Source organism: Oncorhynchus gorbuscha, linkage group LG16 (assembly GCF_021184085.1).
Source record: "Oncorhynchus gorbuscha isolate QuinsamMale2020 ecotype Even-year linkage group LG16, OgorEven_v1.0, whole genome shotgun sequence".
Classification (NCBI taxonomy): Eukaryota; Metazoa; Chordata; class Actinopteri; order Salmoniformes; family Salmonidae; genus Oncorhynchus; species Oncorhynchus gorbuscha.
Genome location: NC_060188.1, coordinates 91,701,533 through 91,726,472, shown reverse-complemented (window position 1 = coordinate 91,726,472; position 24,940 = coordinate 91,701,533). Strand labels below are relative to the sequence as shown.

The 24,940-nt window shown below is 45.1% G+C and overlaps 2 protein-coding genes across 5 annotated transcripts; one reads left to right on the top strand and one right to left on the bottom strand.

Moving 5' to 3' along the window:
- The first annotated feature begins 1,892 nt into the window (after nt 1-1,892).
- On the top strand, nt 1,893-17,421 carry taf1c (TATA-box binding protein associated factor, RNA polymerase I subunit C). Of its 3 annotated transcripts, none has more exons than XM_046305218.1 (15): nt 1,893-2,331; nt 2,560-2,671; nt 2,790-2,842; nt 2,948-3,043; nt 3,128-3,195; nt 5,473-5,720; nt 5,933-6,061; nt 6,799-6,916; nt 9,267-9,338; nt 12,424-12,559; nt 12,788-12,916; nt 13,594-13,684; nt 14,403-14,540; nt 14,779-15,671; nt 15,953-17,421. In XM_046305218.1, exons 1-15 carry the CDS (start codon nt 2,197-2,199, stop codon nt 16,697-16,699), a joined length of 3,165 nt encoding a protein of 1,054 aa, XP_046161174.1. In that variant the 5' UTR covers nt 1,893-2,196; the 3' UTR covers nt 16,700-17,421. The 3 variants fall into 3 exon arrangements, with proteins under 3 accessions (XP_046161174.1, XP_046161173.1, XP_046161175.1); XM_046305217.1 differs by having other exon boundaries at nt 1,897-2,331; nt 13,504-13,684; XM_046305219.1 differs by having other exon boundaries at nt 2,197-2,331; nt 2,564-2,671; nt 13,504-13,684.
- Nucleotides 17,422-17,712: 291 nt separating this feature from the next.
- LOC123999432 (cyclin-G2-like) lies at nt 17,713-24,939 on the bottom strand. 2 transcript variants are annotated; one of them, XM_046305221.1, is made up of 8 exons: nt 24,815-24,939; nt 23,839-23,983; nt 23,517-23,657; nt 23,044-23,294; nt 21,018-21,096; nt 20,796-20,894; nt 20,233-20,429; nt 17,713-18,801 (listed from the first exon to the last, which is right to left on the bottom strand). In XM_046305221.1, the coding sequence occupies exons 2-8, from the start codon at nt 23,941-23,943 to the stop codon at nt 18,657-18,659; spliced, it is 1,017 nt and encodes a 338-aa protein (XP_046161177.1). In that variant the 5' UTR covers nt 23,944-23,983; nt 24,815-24,939; the 3' UTR covers nt 17,713-18,656. The 2 variants fall into 2 exon arrangements, with proteins under 2 accessions (XP_046161177.1, XP_046161178.1); XM_046305222.1 differs by having other exon boundaries at nt 23,839-23,951; nt 24,815-24,877.
- Between the last annotated feature and the right edge of the window lies 1 nt (nt 24,940).

Below are 24,940 nucleotides of genomic sequence, written 5' to 3'. Positions count from 1 at the left end.
TCTACCTTACTACTAAATTTCTACTAGATTATAGTGATGAGGAAAACAGTATACCAATTTGGCCTGTGTATTCATTTGCCTATAACTAATCAGAATTCCATTATGTTTACATAAAAAAGAGAGTACTTCAAAATGAGAAGGTCCTGCCATGGAAAAGACGACTGGGCGGACATAAAGTGGAAAGGAGGGGAAATAACTTCCACCATGCAGCAGGGCACCTTCAGCTGAGGGGTCTTTATAATGCAGGTTTGTTTGATAGTTATATTTTCAATAATGAATGGTTAGCTGTTATGTGACAATTAGGTCAAAAACTTTTATTTTTTTATTTTTTGTAGATGGCCTGTAAACTTACAAATTTAAGTCTAATAGCATGAGATGAAAGTAGACAAACATCGGAGTGTGCGATATGAAGGCATAGTCAGTGAACATTCTGAACCCTGTTTGAGGTCACTAGGTCACATGACCAAGGACCTATTGAAATTCGAATGTAAAAAAAAAGTTTGTTTACGCTCCCTAACTAATTAAACTAAGAATACAAAATGCTGCTCACATTTCCACATGTTTATTAGCTTTAGAAAGCAAATTCATGTCCAAATCGTGAAAATATGACCTGTGCAATTTGCAACCTGTGCAAAGGAGCACCCTTTTCGATGGAACAATAATCTTCCCTGCAGTCATGTTGTCAACAAGGTAGCATGGGGTTCGTTCAGAAACATATAACATTTCTATTCCATAAAATATAGGTCTATATTCGAATTTTGTTTCGAACTTGTTTTAATTTGTAGGCAGATAACGTGTTTTTTTTAAAGCAATCACCTTTGTGAAAACATAGAATCGTACTCACTACTCCACACGTGTTTACTCTAGTTTAGGCAACATCACTTTTGTTTTGAGCCGAATTCGCAGTGGGTTTTGAACTGGGCACCTGGCTCACGCCCGAGATGCAGCCCGGTTCCCAATCGAATGCTTTCACTTTTCACCCGGTGCAAACACCCTCTACCGGGTAACCCGGGCCAGATAATCGAATCCCCTTATTGTAAAATAGTTAATCGTGTCTCGGTCGGAAATGTACAGTCATCGACAGTACAGCATAAAGATAGGCTAAAACTGCTTATCCAATAGATCCCCGGTCGCACTTTTACGCGATGTCATGGCGAAGTTGGCTAGCTAAACTCATGACTTGCCTAGTTAAATAAAGGGTTAAATAAAATAAAAATAAAATCACGTCTAACGGGCCTCTCGCGGCAAACTGCGCATGTGCAAGTCGTTAACTCAAAGGTCCTCCTTTCAATACAACGTTGTTTTTTTTAACGAAAATAAAAACGTATCAGTTTGTCTATTCCACAAGGTTGGATTTAATAACATTGGCTCAAATCTAGGTTGTGCCTTTAGATTTCGAGAAAATAAACAACTAAGGAAGAATATTTTACTTCTCTCATTGACTTCTCAAATCTCAAACCCTGACCTCGTCTTTTGGAACAGTTTCTCAAGCGGTCCCAGAAGTCTTGCGATGTTGCGCCTCTGGGTTAAGAAACTCTGTGATACAGCTGTCATTTTCAACCTAGGCGTTCCGAAAAAGGTATTCTGTAGGTACGCAGATCTAACTGGCCAAACTTCCTGTCACTCTTATGACTTTGGCTATTTTTGACCAATGGTGTGATTGACCACGCCTCCCCTGTTTTCCGGTCGTTACTAGTTACCACAGCCACAAAGTCATAACCCCGCTAATTTCTACATTTTATTTTCTTAAAATGTGATTTTAAACCTAACCCTTACCTTAACTACACTGTTAACTTTATGCCTAATCCCAATCTTAATTGAAGACAAAACAGTTAATATTTCATTTCATAAATGTTTACGAAAAAGCCACATTAGACTGTGTGACTGTTGTAACTAATGGAAAAGCTTATTTCCGACGTACGCCATTCGCCCTGCTGGAGTGGCGACTATATATTTTTTTGTGTTACACGTGTTCCGTCAATATCGCTGGATTTCTACAATTTAATTAACTTGACTTGACAAATATCGTATCGGAACGGAAATGTCACATTTTAAAGTGGGGGCATTGAGAGCGGAGACGTAGTTATCTAATTTAGAGACTTGCGAGCCTCGACACATTTACCGTGAACTATTTAACGTCAGTAGAACATGCCCAGACTGGACATACCGGGCCTATAGGTTGCGATTCTTTCAGACATGGATTACATTTTCCCAAGAAAACTTTTCCCGGGTTATTTCAACTCTGGGCCCCCCAGTTCTACGTTTAGACACAACGTCGGAGGTTGGGGTTCCTATGGTCAAGTGTTGGACCTAAACGACCCTCTACACGAGGTGAGTTGTGATTATGAAATCGATGCCCTTTCTAGTTCACTGTTTCAATTCAAGGGCTTTATTGGCATGGGAAACATGTGTTAACATTGCCAAAGCAAGTGACTATGTTTCTCCTACTATGCTAAGGAGGATCGTAGGCCAGAGTCTTGTTTTAAAATCACTTTCACCCTGAAAATCCTTTGCTATTTTTACTGGAGTTTTTTTAAATGTATTTTTGAATTATTTTAGAAAGACAGTCTACCAAAAGTAGATTGGAAGTTTGAATCTCAACACCAAGTGAAGGGAGAGCCTTGGGTGCCAGTGGAACCAATAGCAATACCACTTCTGCGACCAAAAAGAGGTAGTGGCCCGTCAGTGCATTTCATATTGTTTGATAAGGATAAGATTTTTAGACAATTGTTACTTTTGTGAATGTCACTCATCATTTGAACTGAAATATAATGATTTATTTTTTTTAGGCCCCAAATGGTCATCAACAGCTCTGTCCGATCCTATGGACTTCTCAGAGCATGTAACAAACCTTCTTTACTTCCTGATTTCTTTTATTTTATTTTTTCCCCACTGAACACACACTGAGATCACGTGATTTATATTTGTATGATTTCTCCTTTTGTAGATGCAGAACTTCTACCAGTATAAGTACAAGGATGCTTTTTGCACAATGAGCCATATCCTGGGGGACAAATTCAACTTTGGACAGGGGAGGAGAAAGGTGACTGTCCTGATGTCTGATGTCCCCCCCCAATATTTTTTTTATATGGAATGAAGTTTAACCACCTGTTTTGTAATTTTCCAGGGAAGTGAAAGAAATGCTGTTCACATGTGGCAGATGGAGAATTTCATGCACACATTTAAATACAAGAAGTAAGTACATAGTGAGGCACTCTAAGCCTTATGTCCTGAGCCTTATGTCCTAAGCCTTATGTCCTAAGCCTTATGTCCTAAGCCTTATGTCCTAAGCCTTATGTCCTAGCCGAGACACTGCTCTACATCGAGGCCTTCCACCAACGGGCACTGTGTACTTTTATAGATGTAGGCTGTGCCCATCACATTCACCCTGAGTTGATTTGAAAGTCCCTGCTATGCAATATCCTGATCCTACCATGGCATTTCATGATGTGACGGTCCCGTGTTAGTGGCCAGTGCTGTGGTGTCTGCTTCTGATTCAGTGGTCATCAAGCGCACACAATCCCCTTTTCATCCACTCTACCTAGAAGGGTTATTGCTCAGCAAGAAGCTGTTGAGTCTAGAAAACAAAGTGTGAAATTCTTTCTCCGCTACTTATTTTCCTTGGTGGTGTCCTCTGACTTCCAGCTCCCCTGGTTGTCCATCATTGCATTCAAGTTTATAGAAAATGTTCTGTCCTCTACCTGGGGTTTATTTAAAGGGTTCTCTGTCCTCTACCTGGGGTTTATTTAAAGGGTTCTCTGTCCTCTACCTGGGGTTTATTTAAAGGGTTCTCTGTCCTCTACCTGGGGTTTATTTAAAGGGTTCTCTGTCCTCTACCTGGGGTTTATTTAAAGGGTTCTCTGTCCTCTACCTGGGGTTTATTTAAAGGGTTCTCTGTCCTCTACCTGGGGTTTATTTAAAAGGTTCTCTGTCCTCTACCTGGGGTTTATTTAAAGGGTTCTCTGTCCTCTACCTGGGGTTTATTTAAAGGGTTCTCTGTCCTCCACCTGGGGTTTATTTAAAGGGTTCTCTGTCCTCTACCTGGGGTTTATTTAAAGGGTTCTCTGTCCTCTACCTGGGGTTTATTTAAAGGGTTCTCTGTCCTCTACCTGTGGTTTATTTAAAGGGTTCTCTGTCCTCTACCTGGGGTTTATTTAAAGGGTCTCTGTCCTCTACCTGGGGTTTATTTAAAGGGTTCTCTGTCCTCTACCTGGGGTTTATTTAAAGGGTTCTCTGTCCTCTACCTGGGGTTTATTTAAAGGGTTCTCTGTCCTCTACCTGGGGTTTATTTAAAGGGTTCTCTGTCCTCTACCTGGGGTTTATTTAAAAGGTTCTCTGTCCTCTACCTGGGGTTTATTTAAAGGGTTCTCTGTCCTCTACCTGGGGTTTATTTAAAGGGTTCTCTGTCCTCTACCTGGGGTTTATTTAAAGGGTTCTCTGTCCTCTACCTGGGGTTTATTTAAAGGGTTCTCTGTCCTCTACCTGGGGTTTATTTAAAGGGTTCTCTGTCCTCTACCTGGGGTTTATAGAAAAGGTTCTCTGTCCTCTACCTGGGGTTTATAGAAAAGGTTCTCTGTCCTCTACCTGGGGTTTATAGAAAAGGTTCTCTGTCCTCTACCTGGGGTTTATAGAAAAGGTTCTCTGTCCTCTACCTGGGGTTTATAGAAAAGGTTCTCTGTCCTCTACCTGGGGTTTATTTAAAAGGTTCTCTGTCCTCTACCTGGGGTTTATTTAAAAGGTTCTCTGTCCTCTACCTGGGGTTTATTTAAAAGGTTCTCTGTCCTCTACCTGGGGTTTATAGAAAAGGTTCTCTGTCCTCTACCTGGGGTTTATAGAAAAGGTTCTCTGTCCTCTACCTGGGGTTTATTTAAAGGGTTCTCTGTCCTCTACCTGGGGTTTATTTAAAAGGTTCTCTGTCCTCTACCTGGGGTTTATAGAAAAGGTTCTCTGTCCTCTACCTGGGGTTTATTTAAAAGGTTCTCTGTCCTCTACCTGGGGTTTATAGAAAAGGTTCTCTGTCCTCTACCTGGGGTTTATAGAAAAGGTTCTCTGTCCTCTACCTGGGGTTTATTTAAAGGGTTCTCTGTCCTCTACCTGGGGTTTATTTAAAAGGTTCTCTGTCCTCTACCTGGGGTTTATAGAAAAGGTTCTCTGTCCTCTACCTGGGGTTTATTTAAAGGGTTCTCTGTCCTCTACCTGGGGTTTATTTAAAAGGTTCTCTGTCCTCTACCTGGGGTTTATAGAAAAGGTTCTCTGTCCTCTACCTGGGGTTTATAGAAAAGGTTCTCTGTCCTCTACCTGGGGTTTATAGAAAAGGTTCTCTGTCCTCTACCTGGGGTTTATTTAAAAGGTTCTCTGTCCTCTACCTGGGGTTTATAGAAAAGGTTCTCTGTCCTCTACCTGGGGTTTATAGAAAAGGTTCTCTGTCCTCTACCTGGGGTTTATTTAAAGGGTTCTCTGTCCTCTACCTAGGTGCGAGTTAACTCATTTTGGGCGGCAGGCCAAAAGGTACCACAACCTGTTATCAGATGTGATTCATGACATCCCCCCAGCCCTGCTAGCTGATCATCTCCATGAGGAGCTGACCTATCAGAGAGGGCAGGAGCAGTTCTCTGACCACGCCACAGGGGGTGCCATAGGGTACATTTGTTTTACCAACACCAGTATCTCTCAGCAAGGCTGTCTGGTGTACCCTGGGAAAGCTGGCCTAAACAAGCTTAGTATCCTTCGATGTAATCTTATCAAGAAAATTTGTCTTGAAATATTTTTACTGGTGGCCTGCCCTTTCCCCATTGCATTGAGGCCTTCACAACCTGGATAACAGTCGTAAGGATATTTTTGGCGATTTATATTTTTGCAGTTGTTCATCCACTTTAATTCAACCCATTTCAAGAACAACATAAAAAAAAAAATCCTTAGTGCAGTACCACAGACTTCCACAGGGTGGTGCTAGAGTTCCAAGAAGGGAAGCCTCCATGTTTTGATGTGAGCCACAAGCCTCTCTCATTCCAGCTCAATGGTACAATCAGACAGATCACCATCGGCCTTCAGCAGGATGAATGTAAGCTCAGTAACAGCATGCATAAATGCATGTGCCATATTGTATCCTGTTCTTTGATGTTTAACTCAGGAAGTAGGTTTAACTGAAATTGTAATTTCCTCATTGCCAAGGGAAAATTAGGAATTTCAGGTTACTTTCCGAATTAAATGAATGAAATCGAGTTGACCCTAATTCGGGTCATGTTATCTTTGTCTATTTCCTTTGTCTAGTTTTGAGTAAACATTTTTTTGAGGGGGGGGGGGTTGCCCCCCTTTTCTCCCAGATCTTGTCTCATCGCTGCAGCTCCCCAACAGGCTCAGGAGTCGAAGGTCGAGTCATGCGTCCTCTGAAACATGACCTGCCGAACCGCGCTACTTAACACCCGCCAGCTTAACCTGGAAGCCAGCCACACCAATGTGTCGGAGGAAACACAGTTCAACTGGCACTCGGGGTCAGCCCGCAGGCACCCGACCTGCCACAAGGAGTCGCTAGAGCGCGATGAGCCAATTAAGCACCCCCCCCCCTAACCTGGATGACGCTAGGCCAATTGTGAGTCGTCCTATGGGACTCTCGAACATGGCCGGTTGTGGCACAGTCTGGGATATGAACCGGGGACCGTAGTAATGCCTTAGACCGCTGTGCCACTTGGAAGGCTTGTAGTTTGAGTTTTAACCATTTAGCTTGCTGTTGAATGGACATGCAGCCCAAAGTCTTTACATGAGCAGTGTTAAACTGACTCTGTTGTGTTCCTACCGTAGGTCACGTGGGGGTGCGCTGTGACCACCTGTGCGGTGTCTGGATGGTCAGTGAGAAGAACATCCCTAAGTCTCTGGAGGTCATTCAGACCAAGCAGCCTGCTACGTGTCTCAGTGCCAGGTAGGTTGGAGCGGTGTGACTGAGTCTCTCCTTCTTTAAGAAAGGTAGCCCTCGGCCAGCCGCCGCGTAAACCGGCCAGCCATGGTCATTGCATGTCTTGCGAGACACGTGTGTGTGTGTGTGTGTGTGTATATATATGTGTGTGTGTGTGTGTGTGTGTGTGTGCCTGCACGATGTGGCCAAATAATTGAATAGCGATTGATTAAACATTGACCCACTTGGGTGAACTGTTGGAGTCATAGAAATAAAATTATTGATTCATTGTGCACCCCTAGTATATCTTAACACAATATTTGTTAGCATTTTTTAACGTTATAACTGTGTTCTGCTATAGGCCTTTAGGTCGTTCTGTGTTCTGCTATAGGCCTATAGGCCGTTCTGCTATAGGTCATTCTGTGTTCTGCTATAGGCCGTTCTGCGTTCTGCTATAGGTCATTCTGCCTTCTGCTATAGGCCGTTCTGTGTTCTGCTATAGGCCGTTCTGCTATAGGCCATTCTGCCTTCTGCTATAGGCCGTTCTGTCTTCTGCTATAGGCCGTTCTGCGTTCTGCTATAGGCCGTTCTGCGTTCTGCTATAGGCCGTTCTGCGTTCTGCTATAGGCCGTTCTGCGTTCTGCTATAGGCCGTTCTGCGTTCTGCTATAGGCCGTTCTGCTATAGGTCGTTCTGTGTTCTGCTATAGGCCGTTCTGCGTTCTGCTATAGGTCATTCTGCCTTCTGCTATAGGCCGTTCTGTGTTCTGCTATAGGCCGTTCTGCTATAGGCCATTCTGCCTTCTGCTATAGGCCGTTCTGTCTTCTGCTATAGGCCGTTCTGCGTTCTGCTATAGGCCGTTCTGCGTTCTGCTATAGGCCGTTCTGCGTTCTGCTATAGGCCGTTCTGCGTTCTGCTATAGGCCGTTCTGCGTTCTGCTATAGGCCGTTCTGCGTTCTGCTATAGGCCGTTCTGCGTTCTGCTATAGGCCGTTCTGCTATAGGTCATTCTGTGTTCTGCTATAGGCCGTTCTGCTATAGGTCATTCTGTGTTCTGCTATAGGCCGTTCTGCTATAGGTCATTCTGCCTTCTGCTATAGGCCGTTCTGTGTTCTGCTATAGGCCGTTCTGCTATAGGCCGTTCTGCTATGGGCCGTTCTGCTATAGGCCGTTCTGCCTTCTGCTATAGGCCGTTCTGCTATAGGCCGTTCTGCGTTCTGCTATGGGCCGTTCTGCTATAGGCCGTTCTGCTATAGGCCGTTCTGCTATAGGCCGTTCTGCTATGGGCCGTTCTGCTATAGGCCGTTCTGCCTTCTGCTATAGGCCGTTCTGCTATAGGCCGTTCTGCGTTCTGCTATGGGCCGTTCTGCTATAGGCCGTTCTGCTATGGGCCGTTCTGCTATGGGCCGTTCTGCTATGGGCCGTTCTGCTATGGGCCGTTCTGCTATGGGCCGTTCTGCTATGGGCCGTTCTGCTATGGGCCGTTCTGCTATGGGCCGTTCTGCTATGGGCCGTTCTGCGTTCTGCTATGGGCCGTTCTGCTATGGGCCGTTCTGCTATGGGCCGTTCTGCTATGGGCCGTTCTGCTATGGGCCGTTCTGCTATGGGCCGTTCTGCTATGGGCCGTTCTGCTATGGGCCGTTCTGCTATGGGCCGTTCTGCTATGGGCCGTTCTGCTATGGGCCGTTCTGCTATGGGCCGTTCTGCTATGGGCCGTTCTGCTATGGGCCGTTCTGCTATGGGCCGTTCTGCTATGGGCCGTTCTGCTATGGGCCGTTCTGCTATGGGCCGTTCTGCTATGGGCCGTTCTGCTATGGGCCGTTCTGCGTTCTGCTATGGGCCGTTCTGCTATAGGCCGTTCTGCTATGGGCCGTTCTGCTATAGGCCTTTTAGGTCGTTCTGTCATAGTAAAAAGCTTTGTTCTCCTATACTGTTTAGCACTGGTTCTGAATGTGTGTGGTGATTAAAGAGCTGTCTGGCCCTGACAAGCCGGCGTCTGAGGAGATGGACGCTCTAGCAAGCTAGTCTCATGACTGTAGCTATGATTGTTCATCACATATATTGTTCATCTTTATGATAGGTTTTCTCTGCGTATGTCACTCTGATTTTAGGAATAGTTTTTGCAGTCAAGTTACTGTTCATGATTATGTACGGTTTCTACTACAGACCAGGAATGGGGTCAATTCCACCCAATTCAGGAAGTATACTGAAATTCAAATTCTCTTCAATGCTTTTGAATTTTAAGAAATGGAATTGAAATGTGAGTGTACTTCCTGAATTGACTGTAATTTGAAATGGAATTGACCCCAACCAACCTTGCTACAGACTCTTTTTAAAATGTAAACCTTTGTATAAACAGGGGATTTTGTTGTCTTTTAGTCCCCATGTCCAGGGAGAGCTCCTGGTGGCCAGTGAGAGTGGAGCTGCCTATCTATGGACAGTGGGCAAAGGGTAAGAGGCTTAGATATCTGTCACTGAACTCATGGCCCTGCCCCAATGATCTACCCTTCTCCTGTTCTCCATGACCCCTCTCCCTAAGAAAAGTGTACACTTTTCCACCATTGTTAAATCCACGAATGGGACTGTTGCCGGTAATAGGCTACACCAGGGGGCGGCAACCTTTTTCCGTGTGGAGTGCCGAGTTGTCGTACAATTTCGACTGATCTGCCCGATATGAGTTTAATACACACATTTTCCTGGGACAGTTTCATTTATAATAGTCTTCATATCTAAAAAGTCACTGTCATGTAGTTAGTCATAATTCTATCTAAATGAACAAGATACAAATCCAAAATAAACTTCTATTGACATTTTCTATTATGTAAAAAATAACCTACATTAAGCAACAAAAACATATCTATCTATCCTGGTGGATAAAAATAAATATCCTATAAATGACATTGTCTATGCATGGCCTGTCTGCAAGCAACTATTAATTTGGTCTGGCCCAAAGCAGCCTGTGATAGCAAACTTGCAACATTGTATCAACTATTAATTTGGTCTGGCCCAAAGCAGCCTGTGATAGCAAACTTGCAACATTGTATCAACTATTAATTTGGTCTGGCCCAAAGCAGCCTGTGATAGCAAACTTGCAACATTGTATCAACTATTAATTTGGTCTGGCCCAAAGCAGCCTGTGCTAGCAAACTTGCAACATTGTATCAACTATTAATTTGGTCTGGCCCAAAGCAGCCTGTGATAGCAAACTTGCAACATTGTATCAACTATTAATTTGGTCTGGCCCAAAGCAGCCTGTGATAGCAAACTTGCAACATTGTATCAACTATTAATTTGGTCTGGCCCAAAGCAGCCTGTGATAGCAAACTTGCAACACTGTATCAACTATTAATTTGGTCTGGCCCAAAGCAGCCTGTGATAGCAAACTTGCAACATTGTATCAACTATTAATTTGGTCTGGCCCAAAGCAGCCTGTGATAGCAAACTTGCAATATTGTATCAACTATTAATTTGGTCTGGCCCAAAGCAGCCTGTGATAGCAAACTTGCAACATTTTATCAACTATTAATTTGGTCTGGCCCAAAGCAGCCTGTGATAGCAAACTTGCAACATTGTATCAACTATTAATTTGGTCTGGCCCAAAGCAGCCTGTGATAGCAAACTTGCAACATTGTATCAACTATTAATTTGGTCTGGCCCAAAGCAGCCTGTGATAGCAAACTTGCAACATTGTATCAACTATTAATTTGGTCTGGCCCAAAGCAGCCTGTGCTAGCAAACTTGCAACATTGTATCAACTATTAATTTGGTCTGGCCCAAAGCAGCCTGTGATAGCAAACTTGCAACATTGTATCAACTATTAATTTGGTCTGGCCCAAAGCAGCCTGTGATAGCAAACTTGCAACATTGTATCAACTATTAATTTGGTCTGGCCCAAAGCAGCCTGTGATAGCAAACTTGCAACATTGTATCAACTATTAATTTGGTCTGGCCCAAAGCAGCCTGTGATAGCAAACTTGCAACACTGTATCAACTATTAATTTGGTCTGGCCCAAAGCAGCCTGTGATAGCAAACTTGCAACATTGTATCAACTATTAATTTGGTCTGGCCCAAAGCAGCCTGTGATAGCTAACTTGCAATATTGTATCAACTATTAATTTGGTCTGGCCCAAAGCAGCCTGTGATAGCAAACTTGCAACATTTTATCAACTATTAATTTGGTCTGGCCCAAAGCAGCCTGTGATAGCAAACTTGCAACATTGTATCAACTATTAATTTGGTCTGGCCCAAAGCAGCCTGTGATAGCAAACTTGCAACATTGTATCAACTATTAATTTGGTCTGGCCCAAAGCAGCCTGTGATAGCAAACTTGCAACATCCTTACTGAAGATTGACAGGAGCATTACAAACTAAAGACAATGATTTAAGTTGAAGATTGACAGGAGCATTACAAACTAAAGACAATGATTTAAGTTGAAGATTGACAGGAGCATTACAAACTAAAGACAATGATTTAAGTTGAAGATTGACAGGAGCATTACAAACTAAAGACAATGATTTAAGTTGAAGATTGACAGGAGCATTACAAACTAAAGACAATGATTTAAGTTGAAGATTGACAGGAGCATTACAAACTAAAGACAATGATTTAAGTTGAAGATTGACAGGAGCATTACAAACTAAAGACAATGATTTAAGTTGAAGATTGACAGGAGCATTACAAACTAAAGACAATGATTTAAGTTGATAATTCATAAATGGAATGAAATAAACCAAAATGTTTTTTTGAAAGTGTAGCCAAGGTTGTGTGCGTGCTGCCCGTCTCGTCTCTTGGCGTGTAGGGCGTGCTTCTCGTCTCTTGGCATGTAGGGTGTGCTGCCCGTCTCGTCTTGGGGCGTGCTGCCCGTCTCGTCTTGGGGCGTGCTGCCCGTCTCGTCTTGGGGCGTGCTGCCCGTCTCGTCTTGGGGCGTGCTGCCCGTCTCGTCTTGGGGCGTGCTGCCCGTCTCGTCTTGGGGCGTGCTGCCCGTCTCGTCTTGGGGCGTGCTGCCCGTCTCGTCTTGGGGCGTGCTGCCCGTCTCGTCTTGGGCGTGCTGCCCGTCTCGTCTTGGGGCGTGCTGCCCGTCTCGTCTTGGGGCGTGCTGCCCGTCTCGTCTTGGGGCGTGCTGCCCGTCTCGTCTTGGGGCGTGCTGCCCGTCTCGTCTTGGGGCGTGCTGCCCGTCTCGTCTTGGGGCGTGCTGCCCGTCTCGTCTTGGGGCGTGCTGCCCGTCTCGTCTTGGGGCGTGCTGCCCGTCTCGTCTTGGGGCGTGCTGCCCGTCTCGTCTTGGGGCGTGCTGCCCGTCTCGTCTTGGGGCGTGCTGCCCGTCTCGTCTTGGGGCGTGCTGCCCGTCTCGTCTTGGGGCGTGCTGCCCGTCTCCCGGCGTGTAGGGCGTGCTACCCGGATTGTCTCGTGTCGGCTCGGGGCGTGCTGCCCGGCTCGGGGCGTGCTGCCCGGGTCGGGGCGTGCTGCCCGGGTCGTCTCGGGGCGTGTAGGGCGTGCTGCCCGTATCACTAACAGTGTTCCCTCTTGTCATATTTTAGTTTGCAGAAGTTCCGTCAGGAGTACAGTAACCTGTACTTCAATTCTAAGTCGTCATGGAGATGGTGTGACTTCTCTGGCCACCCCAGGGTGATGGTGTATGCTGACCGGACAGGTGTGGAGCTCACTGATATCAGGGTAATATAGCAGTGTTGCTGTGCTGATTTGACAAACACGTTTCCTAACATTTCTATTCTGAAGGTTTAAACCCAGCCATATCAGATCATCTCTTACGTGTTTACAATTGGAAATGGAACAATATGACGGCTATTTATTAAAATTTAAAAAATCATCTTGGTTTTGAGAAATATGAAGTGACCTGAAGTTTGGTAGATGTTAACGTTGTGTGTGTCTCTGTCTTTACAGACCAAAGATAGTTATAGCCACACGCTGTTTCGTATCGGCCAAACTCCTGACTGTAAGAGTGGAGAGAGAGTCATCCTGTCCAATTACCTGAGAGATGTCCACACCTTCCACCACCTCGTCACCACACAGGTGCAGTACCTTTTTAATTAAAATTCTAATTGACCTATCACATCAGGGCTCTACAGTGCCATTCATTTTTATTTGCATATAGCCCCTAAATGTTTTGGGTGCGCCAGTTCCTTGTTCACTTCACAATTCTGGAATGTATTTGGCTGTATTCCAGCTCTAAGGATCAACTCTGTTACAACCCTCACAATGGGCCACATTGACAACAAACGACTCCCGCTTTTGACCTACCAAACGACTCCCGCTTTTGACCTACCAAACGACTCCCGCTTTTGACCTACCAAACGACTCCCGCTTTTGACCTACCAAACGACTCCCGCTTTTGACCTACCAAACGACTCCCGCTTTTGACCTACCAAACGACTCCCGCTTTTGACCTACCAAACGACTCCCGCTTTTGACCTACCAAACGACTCCCGCTTTTGACCTACCAAACGACTCCCGCTTTTGACCTACCAAACGACTCCCGCTTTTGACCTACCAAACGACTCCCGCTTTTGACCTACCAAACGACTCCCGCTTTTGACCTACCAAACGACTTGTTGTGAGTCTGTTTCTTCAGATGTTCTTGTGATCTTTGTTATTCACAGCACTCTGCTTACGTCATGGATGAGCGTTTCCCCTGCCTCCCCATGATCCAGTGGGATCACATGATGGAGCATCCTCCCATGTTTTCCCAGGTCGTGGCGGGGTTGCCGTCGGGGGGCGGGACTACCAAGGTGCTGCTGGGCTCTCAGAGATCACAGGAAGTGATCCTGCTACAGTACTCGGGTGTGTGCAGTCGTTCTAGAGTGTGTGTGTGTGCCAGGTTGGGGGTTTTTGTTTGAGTAAATCCTGTGCATCAGGCTACTGCTGACCAACCAGTCTTACTGTGCACCTGGATAGAAAATAAAACACTTTGTCATTGAGCCTGGAGTTCTTGGAGCACTTGCAAATAAAACAAATACTATATGAACCCAGGTGTGTCTCACTGAACAGAGATGCATAACATAATGACTATTTGATCAATGTTATTTAACCTTGGGATAGGGTCGATTTAAGAACAAATTCTTATTTTACAATGACTGCCCACCCTGGGCAAAACGCTCCTCTACCCCGGATGATGCTGGGCCAATTGTGCGCTGCCCTATGGGACTCCCGATCATGGCCGGTTGTGATTCAGTACCGGAATCGAACCAGGGTGTATGTAGTGACGCCTTTAGCACTGAGATGCAGTGCCACTCTGGAGGCACACATGGCTATTGACTTTCTATGATGTCTACTGTTGGGGCGGCAGGGTAGCCTCGTGGTTAGAGCGTTGGACTAGCCGAAAGGTTGCAAGTTCAAACCCCCGAGCTGACAAGGTACAAATCTGTCGTTCTGCCCCTGAACAGGCAGTTAACCCACTGTTCCTAGGGCCGTCATTGAAAATAAGAATTTGTTCTTAACTGACTTGCCTAGTTAATTTAATTATTTTACCTTTATTTAACTGTTCCGTCTGGTTTTCCAGGTGGTAGGGAGGAGGCCTGCGTCACCAGAGGCCCACCTCGGGCCTTGCTCAGCCCCAGAGACAGCCTTGGACACCTGCCTGTCCAACTCCCCCACAGACAGCACCATGCCCAGGACAGACTAGCCAATCCTGCTGCTGGTAAGCACTGTGTAAATAATGTTGTATTGAAAATATGTCCCTAAGCATGTTATGTTTGTTTATGGGATGTTATTGTAGATGCGTTTGGTGAGATGTCACTGATGTAACGCCAAATCCATCATCACTTAAATGTTTACATATCTGGCGAAATTACTTTCAGTTCTCATTGAGCTTAATTAGTGAAGTTGGTGCTTTTATGTTGAATAGGCTCATAAACTCACGTTTTCTGTCCTTTCAGGTCTTACTGTCATCCATCAGAGCCGAGCCAAGGAGGACTGTATCTGTGTGCTGCAACTCACTGAGGCCGGAGACATCTTTTACCACACGCTAAAGTCCCAGACTGAGTCCTTCAGTAAAGACGACCCACCGACACCAACCCAGAACTCCGTGGGACCCGAGGGACCCGAGGGACGTAGCGGAGATGTACAGAGACTAAAACAACCAGTTGATACATTAAGAGAAGGTCTGCATCAAACCCCAAGAAGCAGTACCCTAGATGAGACATGGTATTCCTCCGGATCGCCGTCTCCTGAGGGTGACTCTGGGTTCGAGGGAAGGGGGCAGCCGTGGGACACACTTAGGGCTGGACTGGAGATGGTTATCAACGACCCTTATGACGACCCGTACCCGACGCTAGCAACAAACACAGGATTAACTGATACTCAGGAAACCACTGCTATAGTTCCTCTACCTACAGCCCAGTGTTTGGACACTAATGTTAACATGAACCCCGTCAGGCCAAAGGTTAAAGTCAGTGATGAGGCTCTGTTGATTTGGAGGAAGTGGTTGCTCAAACTGTTCAAGTGCCCCTGGGAGCGCCGCAATCTCCCGCACAAGACCACAAAAACCAAGGATCTTCTACCCGACGACAGCCTTCAGAGAGATCCGTTGGGAGATCACTGTCGTCAGACCCTGAGGGAGGACCTGAGGGAGACCATGAGGAATGGTAATGTTCTCGTCCACAGGAACACCTGTCTCAAACCCCTGGCTCTGGTCCCTGTCCCGGCACCCGTGGAGCCCTCTGAGTGGGCTGATGTGCTGAGCGAGAGGATGAGTGCATCGTGGGAGCCCGGGCTGGGGGGATGGAGGAGCTGGTGGGAGGAGAGGCTGGGGCTGAACCGAGAGGAGAAGGTAACGTATCTCTGTTCTTATTTTATCACCTGTGTATCTGGACCACGTTGTCCTATGCTGCAGATATGACATCAATAGAGCTGACCATGATTCCTTGTTCAACGTGTCGAAAAGGCATGTTTTGTTCTCGTCGTTATCTATCTGAATGTTCCATTGTTTCCTTCTGAATGCTCCCGCTGAGGTGGTGGTTATTGTGAATGTTGGTTTTTCACCCTGACTATACATTTCCCAATTAGGACAATGGAGATGTTGATTGACATATTCATTGGTTGATTTTGAAGGTAGAGGCTCTGCGGAGGAAGAGGAGGAGACAGAAACGGGCGAAGGCTCACAGTCGTATCGACCTATCGGGCAGCTTCACCTCGTCTGTCAGCTACCAATCAGACCTGGACAGCGCTTCTCTCTCCGGTTGGTCGTCGGCAGCCAGTCAGTACGCCAGCTCCGATGTAGACAGTGTGGCCACCAGCTGTGACAACACCAAGTGGTTCACCCTGTCTGAGCCGGGTACACCGAGGGCTACCACACCAACACCACAGACCAGTAGCTCACAGCCCACAACACCTCGTAGGGAGTTTGGTTCAAAACCAACTAAACCACTGGAGCAGCTTAGTAGTTTCCTCTCCCAGCCCACTATCCCCTATTCACAGAGCAGTAGTAGTTCACAGCCCACTATCCCCTATTCACAGTTCACTAGTTCCGAGCTACTGTTTACACCCAAAAAACAGCCCACCATTGGTAAGTCGTCGCCCTGGACAACAGCAGGTTCTGACTCCAACGCGGCGGACATTTTGAGAACTGTGGTGGCAACCCAGAAGCCCAAGCCACAGAATCAGGATTATTTAAATTCTCTCTTTGGATCCCAGGAGCCTATGGATGCCTCACAGGGAGTAGGATTTAACGAGAGCAGACATAATACACCTTTGGCCACCTCTTCTCAGCTGTCCTCCATCTCTTCTTCACAGAGGAACCTGAAAGTGGGACTAACCTCCTCACAACCCAAAAGGAAGAAGTCTCGTATGGGTTTCTGATCGGAGGAGTATTGATGGATGTAGCCTCACATCCAACAGTTATTTTTCAAATGAGATGATTATGATGGATGGAACTATGATGAGGGATCTTTTTCAAATGAGGAGATTATGATGGATGGAACTATGACGAGGGATCTTTTTCAAATGAGGAGATTATGATGGATGGAACTATGACGAGGGATCTTTTTCAAATGAGGAGATTATGATGGATGGAACTATGACGAGGGATCTTTTTCAAATGAGGAGATTATGATGGATGGAACTATGACGAGGGATCTTTTTCAAATGAGGAGATTATGATGGATGGAACTATGACGAGGGATCTTTTTCAAATGAGATGATTATGATGGATGGAACTATGACGAGGGATCTTTTTCAAATGAGGAGATTATGATGGATGGAACTATGACGAGGGATCTTTTTCAAATGAGGAGATTATGATGGATGGAACTATGACGAGGGATCTTTTTCAAATGAGGAGATTATGATGGATGGAACTATGACGAGGGATCTTTTTCAAATGAGGAGATTATGATGGATGGAACTATGACGAGGGATCTTTTTCAACCTTTGGTTGTTTTTGTTGGGTGATTTCACGTGTTATGCGACAGGACTGTGAATTGGTTGAGAGATTTCTGGAATATTCTAGAAACCAAAAGCATTGAAGTCACAGATTTTTTTTTGTGGGGGGGGGGTGTTAAAATAAAATCTATATGCATTAATATTGTTCTAGACCAGCATCTTATCTATTATCTGACTGAAGCAGGTTTGGTTGAGCGACTGACTTTGGTTATGTGACAGTACAGGAAGTGTGAATTGCCTACTGACTTTGGTTATAAGACATTTCTAGACCTAGAACATCACTCGATGTTGTCCAGTTATTGCCTCCGGGTTGATATATTGCAAGTCGTTGTGTTCAAATAGGCCAGTACAGGCATAATCTGACTGAAGCAAAAACATTTCAAAATAAGTCATTATGATAGTCAAAATCAAAAAGCCCAGAGATTCAGATGTCCAAAATAGTTTTTTTTTGTTTTGTCATACAACATTGGCAAAAAAATTACAAATAAGTTAATATCTACAAAGGTGCTTTTTCTTTTTACACACATACATACATACTTTTATACAAATGTACATTATGATAAACTCCATCCCATACATTTCTTCCACTTACATACCAGCCAAATATAAGTTACCCTACAACCTAAAAAAAGAATTGGCAAATTTCGAGGTTAACAAGACCACACAGGCACGTGGTGTTTTCCTGTATAATAACATGCAAACAGATGTCGTCTTTTGACCGTTGAACCTTGTAGAGGGATAACCGAACCATCAGGCAGCGAACACAACTCAACGATAACATGTCATAGGAAAACTATGGAACGTACTTGTTCTTACTCCCCAGACAAGTCTATTGTACCTTGGCTGTGTTCTATAGTGCATCCTAAATGCTACACGATCTATATCTCTCTGTAGGGCACTACTTTGTGGCCCGGGGCTCATTCGGCTCTGGTCAAAAGTAGTGCACTGGATAGGATACTAATTTGGGATGGTCTGATTGTAGAATGTTACAAATCCAAACATGCAACAACACTTTTTTTTTTTAAAGCTACAATCTACAACAACAAAGAAAGAGTATAAAATGTTTTATCTTTGAGTTGATGCATTCCACCACCCGTCAGGTTTAAGTTTCCCCATAAATGCATTTTTGTTTAGCTTAAAATAAGATTCAGTATATTGATTGGTTTGTAACAGGCCAAACACTGGTAGCCCTTTTGAACTAACAAAATTATATCTATATTTTTTTTTTTCTGGGTTATATTCACCAGGAACCAAAATGGGCTGTCACGTGTTAAACGTGACTTCCTAAACGTGTCTAATGCTACGAAACGTTTCACTAATGAACATAACCCTACAGTATAAACGGTGGTTGTGGAACCCAGGCACTGTGGCTCCTTCACAGGGGGTTGGGATGGTGGTATTTGTTTCGGTGGTTGCTCTGGCAGCGGAAATGAAGAGGAAAGTAAGGTCCCTCTGCATCAGAACCCAGGGAACTGCTCAGGCTCTCCTCCCCAGAACTCATGTCTTCACACGAGTCCTCGCTGAAAGAACAAAAGGGGGGGGGGGACAATTGAATACGTTAATATTTAATTAGTTCAAATCAAATGTATTTATAAAGCCCTTTGTACATCAGCTGATATCTCAAAGTGCTGTACAGAAACCCAGCCTAAAACCACAAACAGCAAGCAATGCAGGTGTAGAAGCACGGTGGCTAGGAAAAACTCTCTAGAAAGGCCGAAACCTAGAGAGGAACCAGGCTATGTGGGGTGGCCAGTCCTCTTCTGGCTGTACCGGGTGGAGATTATAACAGAACATGGCCAAGATGTTCAAATGTTCATAAATGACCAGCATGGTCAAATAATAATAATCACAGGCAGAACAGTTGAAACTGGAGCAGCAGCACGGCCAGGTTAGTTCTCATCGTTGATCCTGTTTGCAAACAGAAAATATATTTTCATCCTTACTATTATTGTTTGTCTACATGATTAATCCCAACAATTCAAGTCCTCTTCGGAATGTGGAGGTGGAACTGGTTGTGCAACAATGTGGCTGAGCAGTTATGGCAACTGGTTGCTAGGCAGGTAGGAAGTGACAAGTCACTCACCCGCATACATGTCATGTCTGAGTAATCGTGAGCAACGTGAAGCAGACAGGGATGGGCCTCTGTAGACAGGCTGTAGGGCTAGGTTAACTGATGCAACAGGCAGGGCCGTGACGTCACAGAGCGGATGAAACCCCTCCCTTACAAGTCACAGGTTGCACACAGGATTACTATAGTATACCGTAAGAACTGAAACTAGGAGTGGCCATACACTGGAGGGGTGGGGCTTAATTGTCGGGTGAGGTATTTAAATGTGCCCTTTTAAACTGAACCAAAAAATATAAAATGCAACATGTTAAGTGTTGAACTGAGAATTATTTCTGTGTAATAAAGCCCTTTTGTGGGTTAAAACTAATTCTGATTAGCTGGGCCTGGTTCCCCCCAGCTGCTGGGCCCGGTTCCCCCCAGCTGCTGGGCCCGGTTCCCCCCAGCTGCTGGGCCCGGTTCCCCCAGCTGCTGGGCCCGGTTCCCCCAGCTGCTGGGCCCGGTTTCCCCCAGCTGCTGGGCCCGGTTTCCCCCCAGCTGCTGGGCCCGGTTTCCCCCCAGCTGCTGGGCCCGGTTTCCCCCCAGCTGCTGGGCCCGGTTCCCCCAGCTGCTGGGCCCGGGTTCCCCCAGCTGCTGGGCCCGGGTTCCCCCAGCAGCTGGGCCCGGTTCCCCCAGCAGTATTCAGTTGTCTGGGGATTTTCCAACGTGTTTTCTGTTGTCATACAGTGTGTGTGTGTGTGTATATAGACGAATCTCGTAATACTGTGTCCTCTCCAAGAATGTACTTTTCAGGAATGTATGCCTACTGCCAATGTGTTTTTGATGAGCACGTGGGAAGTATTTCTTCCTTCCTAAAGTACAGTATTCATCATGTATTCCTGGTTACCTTTGGTCCCAGCAGTCCTCGGGAATGGTCGGCAGTTCAGGGACGTTGCAGTAGCTGGTGTGTAGGTTCTGAGCTGTCCTTCTCGACACTATCCAGACGAGCTTCTTATTGTTGGGTCTGCTACATTCAGGGGAAGAGTAGTCAGACAGACACTTGGCTACGAGCCCCCTCCAGTGTAGCAGCTCCGTGTCGGTGATCTGTAAAAGAACACCGGGTCATCATAACATTGGACACCATGGAAAAATAATTGACAGGGTCAGCAAATACCATTGGGATGGATTCCAGGTGTTGTCAAAGGATGGCAGTTCGAGAACTTGAGGCCGAGAATGTAAAAGGGCCCCTTTAAAAAATGTCCTCCTATATGGGTCAGTTGTCATATGAGACCTTATGGACAAGGGCTTAAGGGCTTTACAACATGTAACACTGGTTCCAGGGTCACAAAAAAAATGTTTGTGTGCAAATATGACAGGAAACTGATTGTGTTATTTTGTTAACCAAAGGAATACTTTAAAATTATTTTGTGATAAGTTCTCAAGGCCTTTGACACTACAGTAATGGTTTACCTTCAGATGTCTCTGAACACTATGTGCTATTTCTAGCATGTCAACAGACTGCATGGCTTCAATCTCTTGAGTGAGGAGGGACAGGGCCAAGATGGACGGCTGGAAGAGAACAAAGAAGAAGAAAAACCGTACATCACAAACTGCTGCCTTGAGGTCTACTGGAATATGTAAACTAGGCCTATAGACGCTAGGGACTGCTAATGCTCTGGGGTCACGCCTTACTTTAGCTTTAGAAAATGTGATGCGGCAGAGGCAGGCTTTGAGGTGGGCCTCTAGTGTGTCGAGGTTCAGGGCCTCCTTCCTTTATGAGAGACAAAATTCATTTGAATCAGTTCGATGGGAAAACAAGGTTATTAGGCTACTTTGTTACATAATTGATGGTGGGGAACGTGTTATCTGAGAATGTTCAGTAATGCTGTTCCAATAGATAAAACCAGTGCTGTCCTTTCACAGTCAGGAATAATGTCACTTTGGAAACAATGATAGGGGGAAACGAGCTCCGATTTGGTATTTTTATTTGAGTATAAACTCAGCAACAAAAACAAGTCCCCTTTTCAGGACCCTGTCTTTCAAAGATAATTCATAGAAAATCCAAATAACTTCACAGATCTTCATTGTAAAGGGTTTAAACGCGGTTTCCCATGAACAATTAATGAACATGCACCTGTGGAACGGTCGTTAAGACACTAACAGCTTACAGACTGTAGGCAATTAAGGTCAGTTATGAAAACTTAGGACACTAAAGAGGCCTTTCTACTAACTCTGGAAAAACACCAAAAGAAAGGTGCCCAGGGTCCCTGCTCATCTGTGTGAATGTGCCTTAAGCATGTTTCAAGGAAGCATGAGCACTGCAGATGTGGCCAAGGCAATAAATTGCAATGTCCGCGCTACAGGGAGACAGGACGGACAGTTGATCGTCCTCGCAGTGGGAGACCACTTATAACAACACCTGCACAGGATCGGTACAGGATGACAACTGCCCGAGTTAACACCAGGAACGCACAATCCCTCCATCAGTGCTCAGACTGTCCGCAATAGGCTGAGAGAGGCTGGACTGAGGGCTTGAAGGCCTGTTGTAAGGCAGGTCCTCACCAGACATTACAGGCAACAATGTCGCCTATGGGCACAAACCCACCGTCGCTGGACCAGACCGGACTGGCAAAAGGTGCTCTTCACTGACGTGCCACGGTTTTGTCTGACGGTCCGATTCGCGTTTATCGTCGAAGAAATGAGCGTTACACTGAGGCCTGTACTCTGGAACGGGATCGAGGTGGAGGGTCCGTCATGGTCTGGGACGGTGTGTCATAGCATCATCGGCCGGAGCTTGTCATTTCAGGCAATCTCAACGATGTGCGTTACAGGGAAGACATCCTCCTCCCTCATATGGTACCCTTCCTGCAGGCTCATCCTGACATGACCCTCCAGCATGACAAAATGCCACCAGCCATACTGGTCATTCTGTGCGTGATTTCCTGGAAGACAGTAAAGTCAGTTTTCTGCCATGGCCAGCGAAGAGCCTGGATCTCAATTCCATTGAGCACGTCTGGTCGAGAGCCACGCATGCTCCGAAACACGACCCCGCCAAGCCGCACTGCTTCTTGACACACTGCTCCCTTAACCCGGAAGCCAGCCGCACCAATGTGTCAGAGGAAACACTGTCCAACTGGCAACCCAAGCCAGCTTAGAGACGCCCGGCCCGCAACGAGTATCTAGAGCGCAATGGGACAAGGACATCCCGGCCAGCCAAACCCTCCCCTGGGGTGGCAGGTAGCCTAGTGGTTTGAGTGTTGGGCCAGTAACCGAAAGGTTGCTAGAACGGATCCCTGAGCTGCCAAACCCACTGTTCCTAGGCCATAATTGTAAATCAAAAATTGTTCTTAACTGACTTGCCAAGTTAAATAAAGAAATAATTAGAACCCAGACGACACTGTGCACCGCCTCATGGGTGTCACGGCCAGCTGTGACAGCCTGGAATTGAACCCGGGGGCTGTAGTGACACCTCAAGCACTGCGATGCCCCCCCCACCACAAGATCCCAGTTGTCTTGACAGCACCATGATGATAAGTCGGGCTGTGACGTTATGGAATTTTGGATGACCGTGATTGGTCAGATATGGTAATTGTGCCAGCCCTAATGAGAAGCCAGATATGTCAACAGCTGCTTAAAGTTCATGTCTAGTTCATTATGTCACCATTGCTATCTTCAGAATTAGGCTATTTTGTTTTATCTGTCATAATGGGTGCCTTACCTGTCTGAGGTGTGTGAGCGTGTGATTCTATGGTATAGGTGCAAAAAGGTTAAGGCTGTGATGGCTTCGAGTTGGAAGTTGAGTTTCTCGGAAATGATCTTCTCCATGCGAGTGAGGTCCGAAACTGTAAACTTGCACTGGCTGATACGAATAAGTTCATTGGTGGAAGACAAGTTACAATCCTCTTCGACTGCTTTGGCTGCGATGTGGAGGCAGCTGATGCTAATGCAGGCTAGATGTTTGGGTTGGACCTGAAGAGGAGTAACACACACGCACACAAAGGCTTGTAATTAGTGGACATATGCAATCATTAGTCAAGCCACCTCCTTTTTCATTTAACTTTGAAATGTTTATGCTAATTTTTTTTACATTGTGTCATGGTTGTTTTTGTCAAGAAATGAGAACAAAATGTTACATTTTTAAAGGGTTGAAATTCTTTCTGCAGTCTGCTTTTATTTGGTTTTTCATCTCACCTTCATCATGGCCAAAAATCTGTCTAGCAGGTTGACTGCCAGAACGAAGGTCTGGGTGCTGTACCCAAAGAAACTGGTTAGGCTCCAGAGGTCTTCCACTTTGACGTCCCTACATTTAGCTGAGATTCCTTGGCTGGCATTCTGTAATTCATAAAACATTTTAGGCATTAAATGTGTATTAATATGTAATAGGTGATAGTTTAAAAAAAAATATTTGTTTAACCATAATGTTATTGTTCCAGGATTTATATTTAACAATTTATTTATAATAATAATAATATTGATCGTACAGCATATTTACTGTACTGCAGTGAATATCTACCTCTCTGGTTGATTCGATCAAGTGGAGTCCCGTTTCTTTCGGAAGATAATTCATCTCCTGTTCAAAATTGGTTTTCAGCTCCCTCATAAGTTTAACGGCTTCCATCTTTTAGACTGTATTGTTACAGAAATCAGAAATAATTCCACTGTAAAACAACAAGAGTCTGATGTTAATGGTTGTCCGTTAACGTTACATTCATTCACCCAGGCGATAGGTTCCAGGTCTGCCCCCCTCTCTCTCTCTCTCAACTGGGATACGGTGTCAGATGTCTTAGGTTAATAACGCTTACATACATCAGAACAAACCCCACTTAAGAGTGAAAAACAGTTTTAGTTATGCCAAATGTTTTATGTTGTGAGACACTAGAAAAACGGATAATACAGCAACACGGCGTTCGCTTGAATCTATTAGATGGCAAATAATGCTTCAAATCGTCGACGGGGTGGGGGGGTATTCTTGTTCTCGCCTAAGGTCAGAGTTCATTCCCTGGCAATTCCCTTCGATTTTCATAGATCTTGGTGTTCAATCGATATAACATTTTAGTCTAATAAAAGCGGGTTGCAGATACTAGTCGGTGATGTAAAAAAACAAACATATTTTTTGGTGTAAAATCTCGACTGCTCTATGAGGAAGTAGCGCAAACTAAACCAGCCAGGGTATAACGTTAACTAACAGAGACGATAAATAACAAAGCCAAGGCAGCGAACTGGGTTATCTAGGTTTTTCGCTGTGAGAAAATCAATTGAAGATGCCAAATTTCATCGACAACCATTAAAAAGGCAAAACCAATAGAGATTTATAGTGCCGTTTTAAAATAATCACGATAAAAAAAAACATTTAATCCTGGCTTCAGGAAGGAATTAATTGAACTAGATGATACAATAGTCTTACAATAGCATTAGAACATTTCACATTACCTCACATCTATTCAGTTTTATTGCATCTCGTGTACAACTTTATGAATTTCAATATTTACCTGTTATGTTAGTTACATCGATATATTCTCACGTCCCAAACTATTGTTTGTTCCTTGTAATCTCTTGTTTCTCATTTCTTTTCTCTTTTTGTTGATGTTGAGAATTTCCACACCCAGAAACTGACG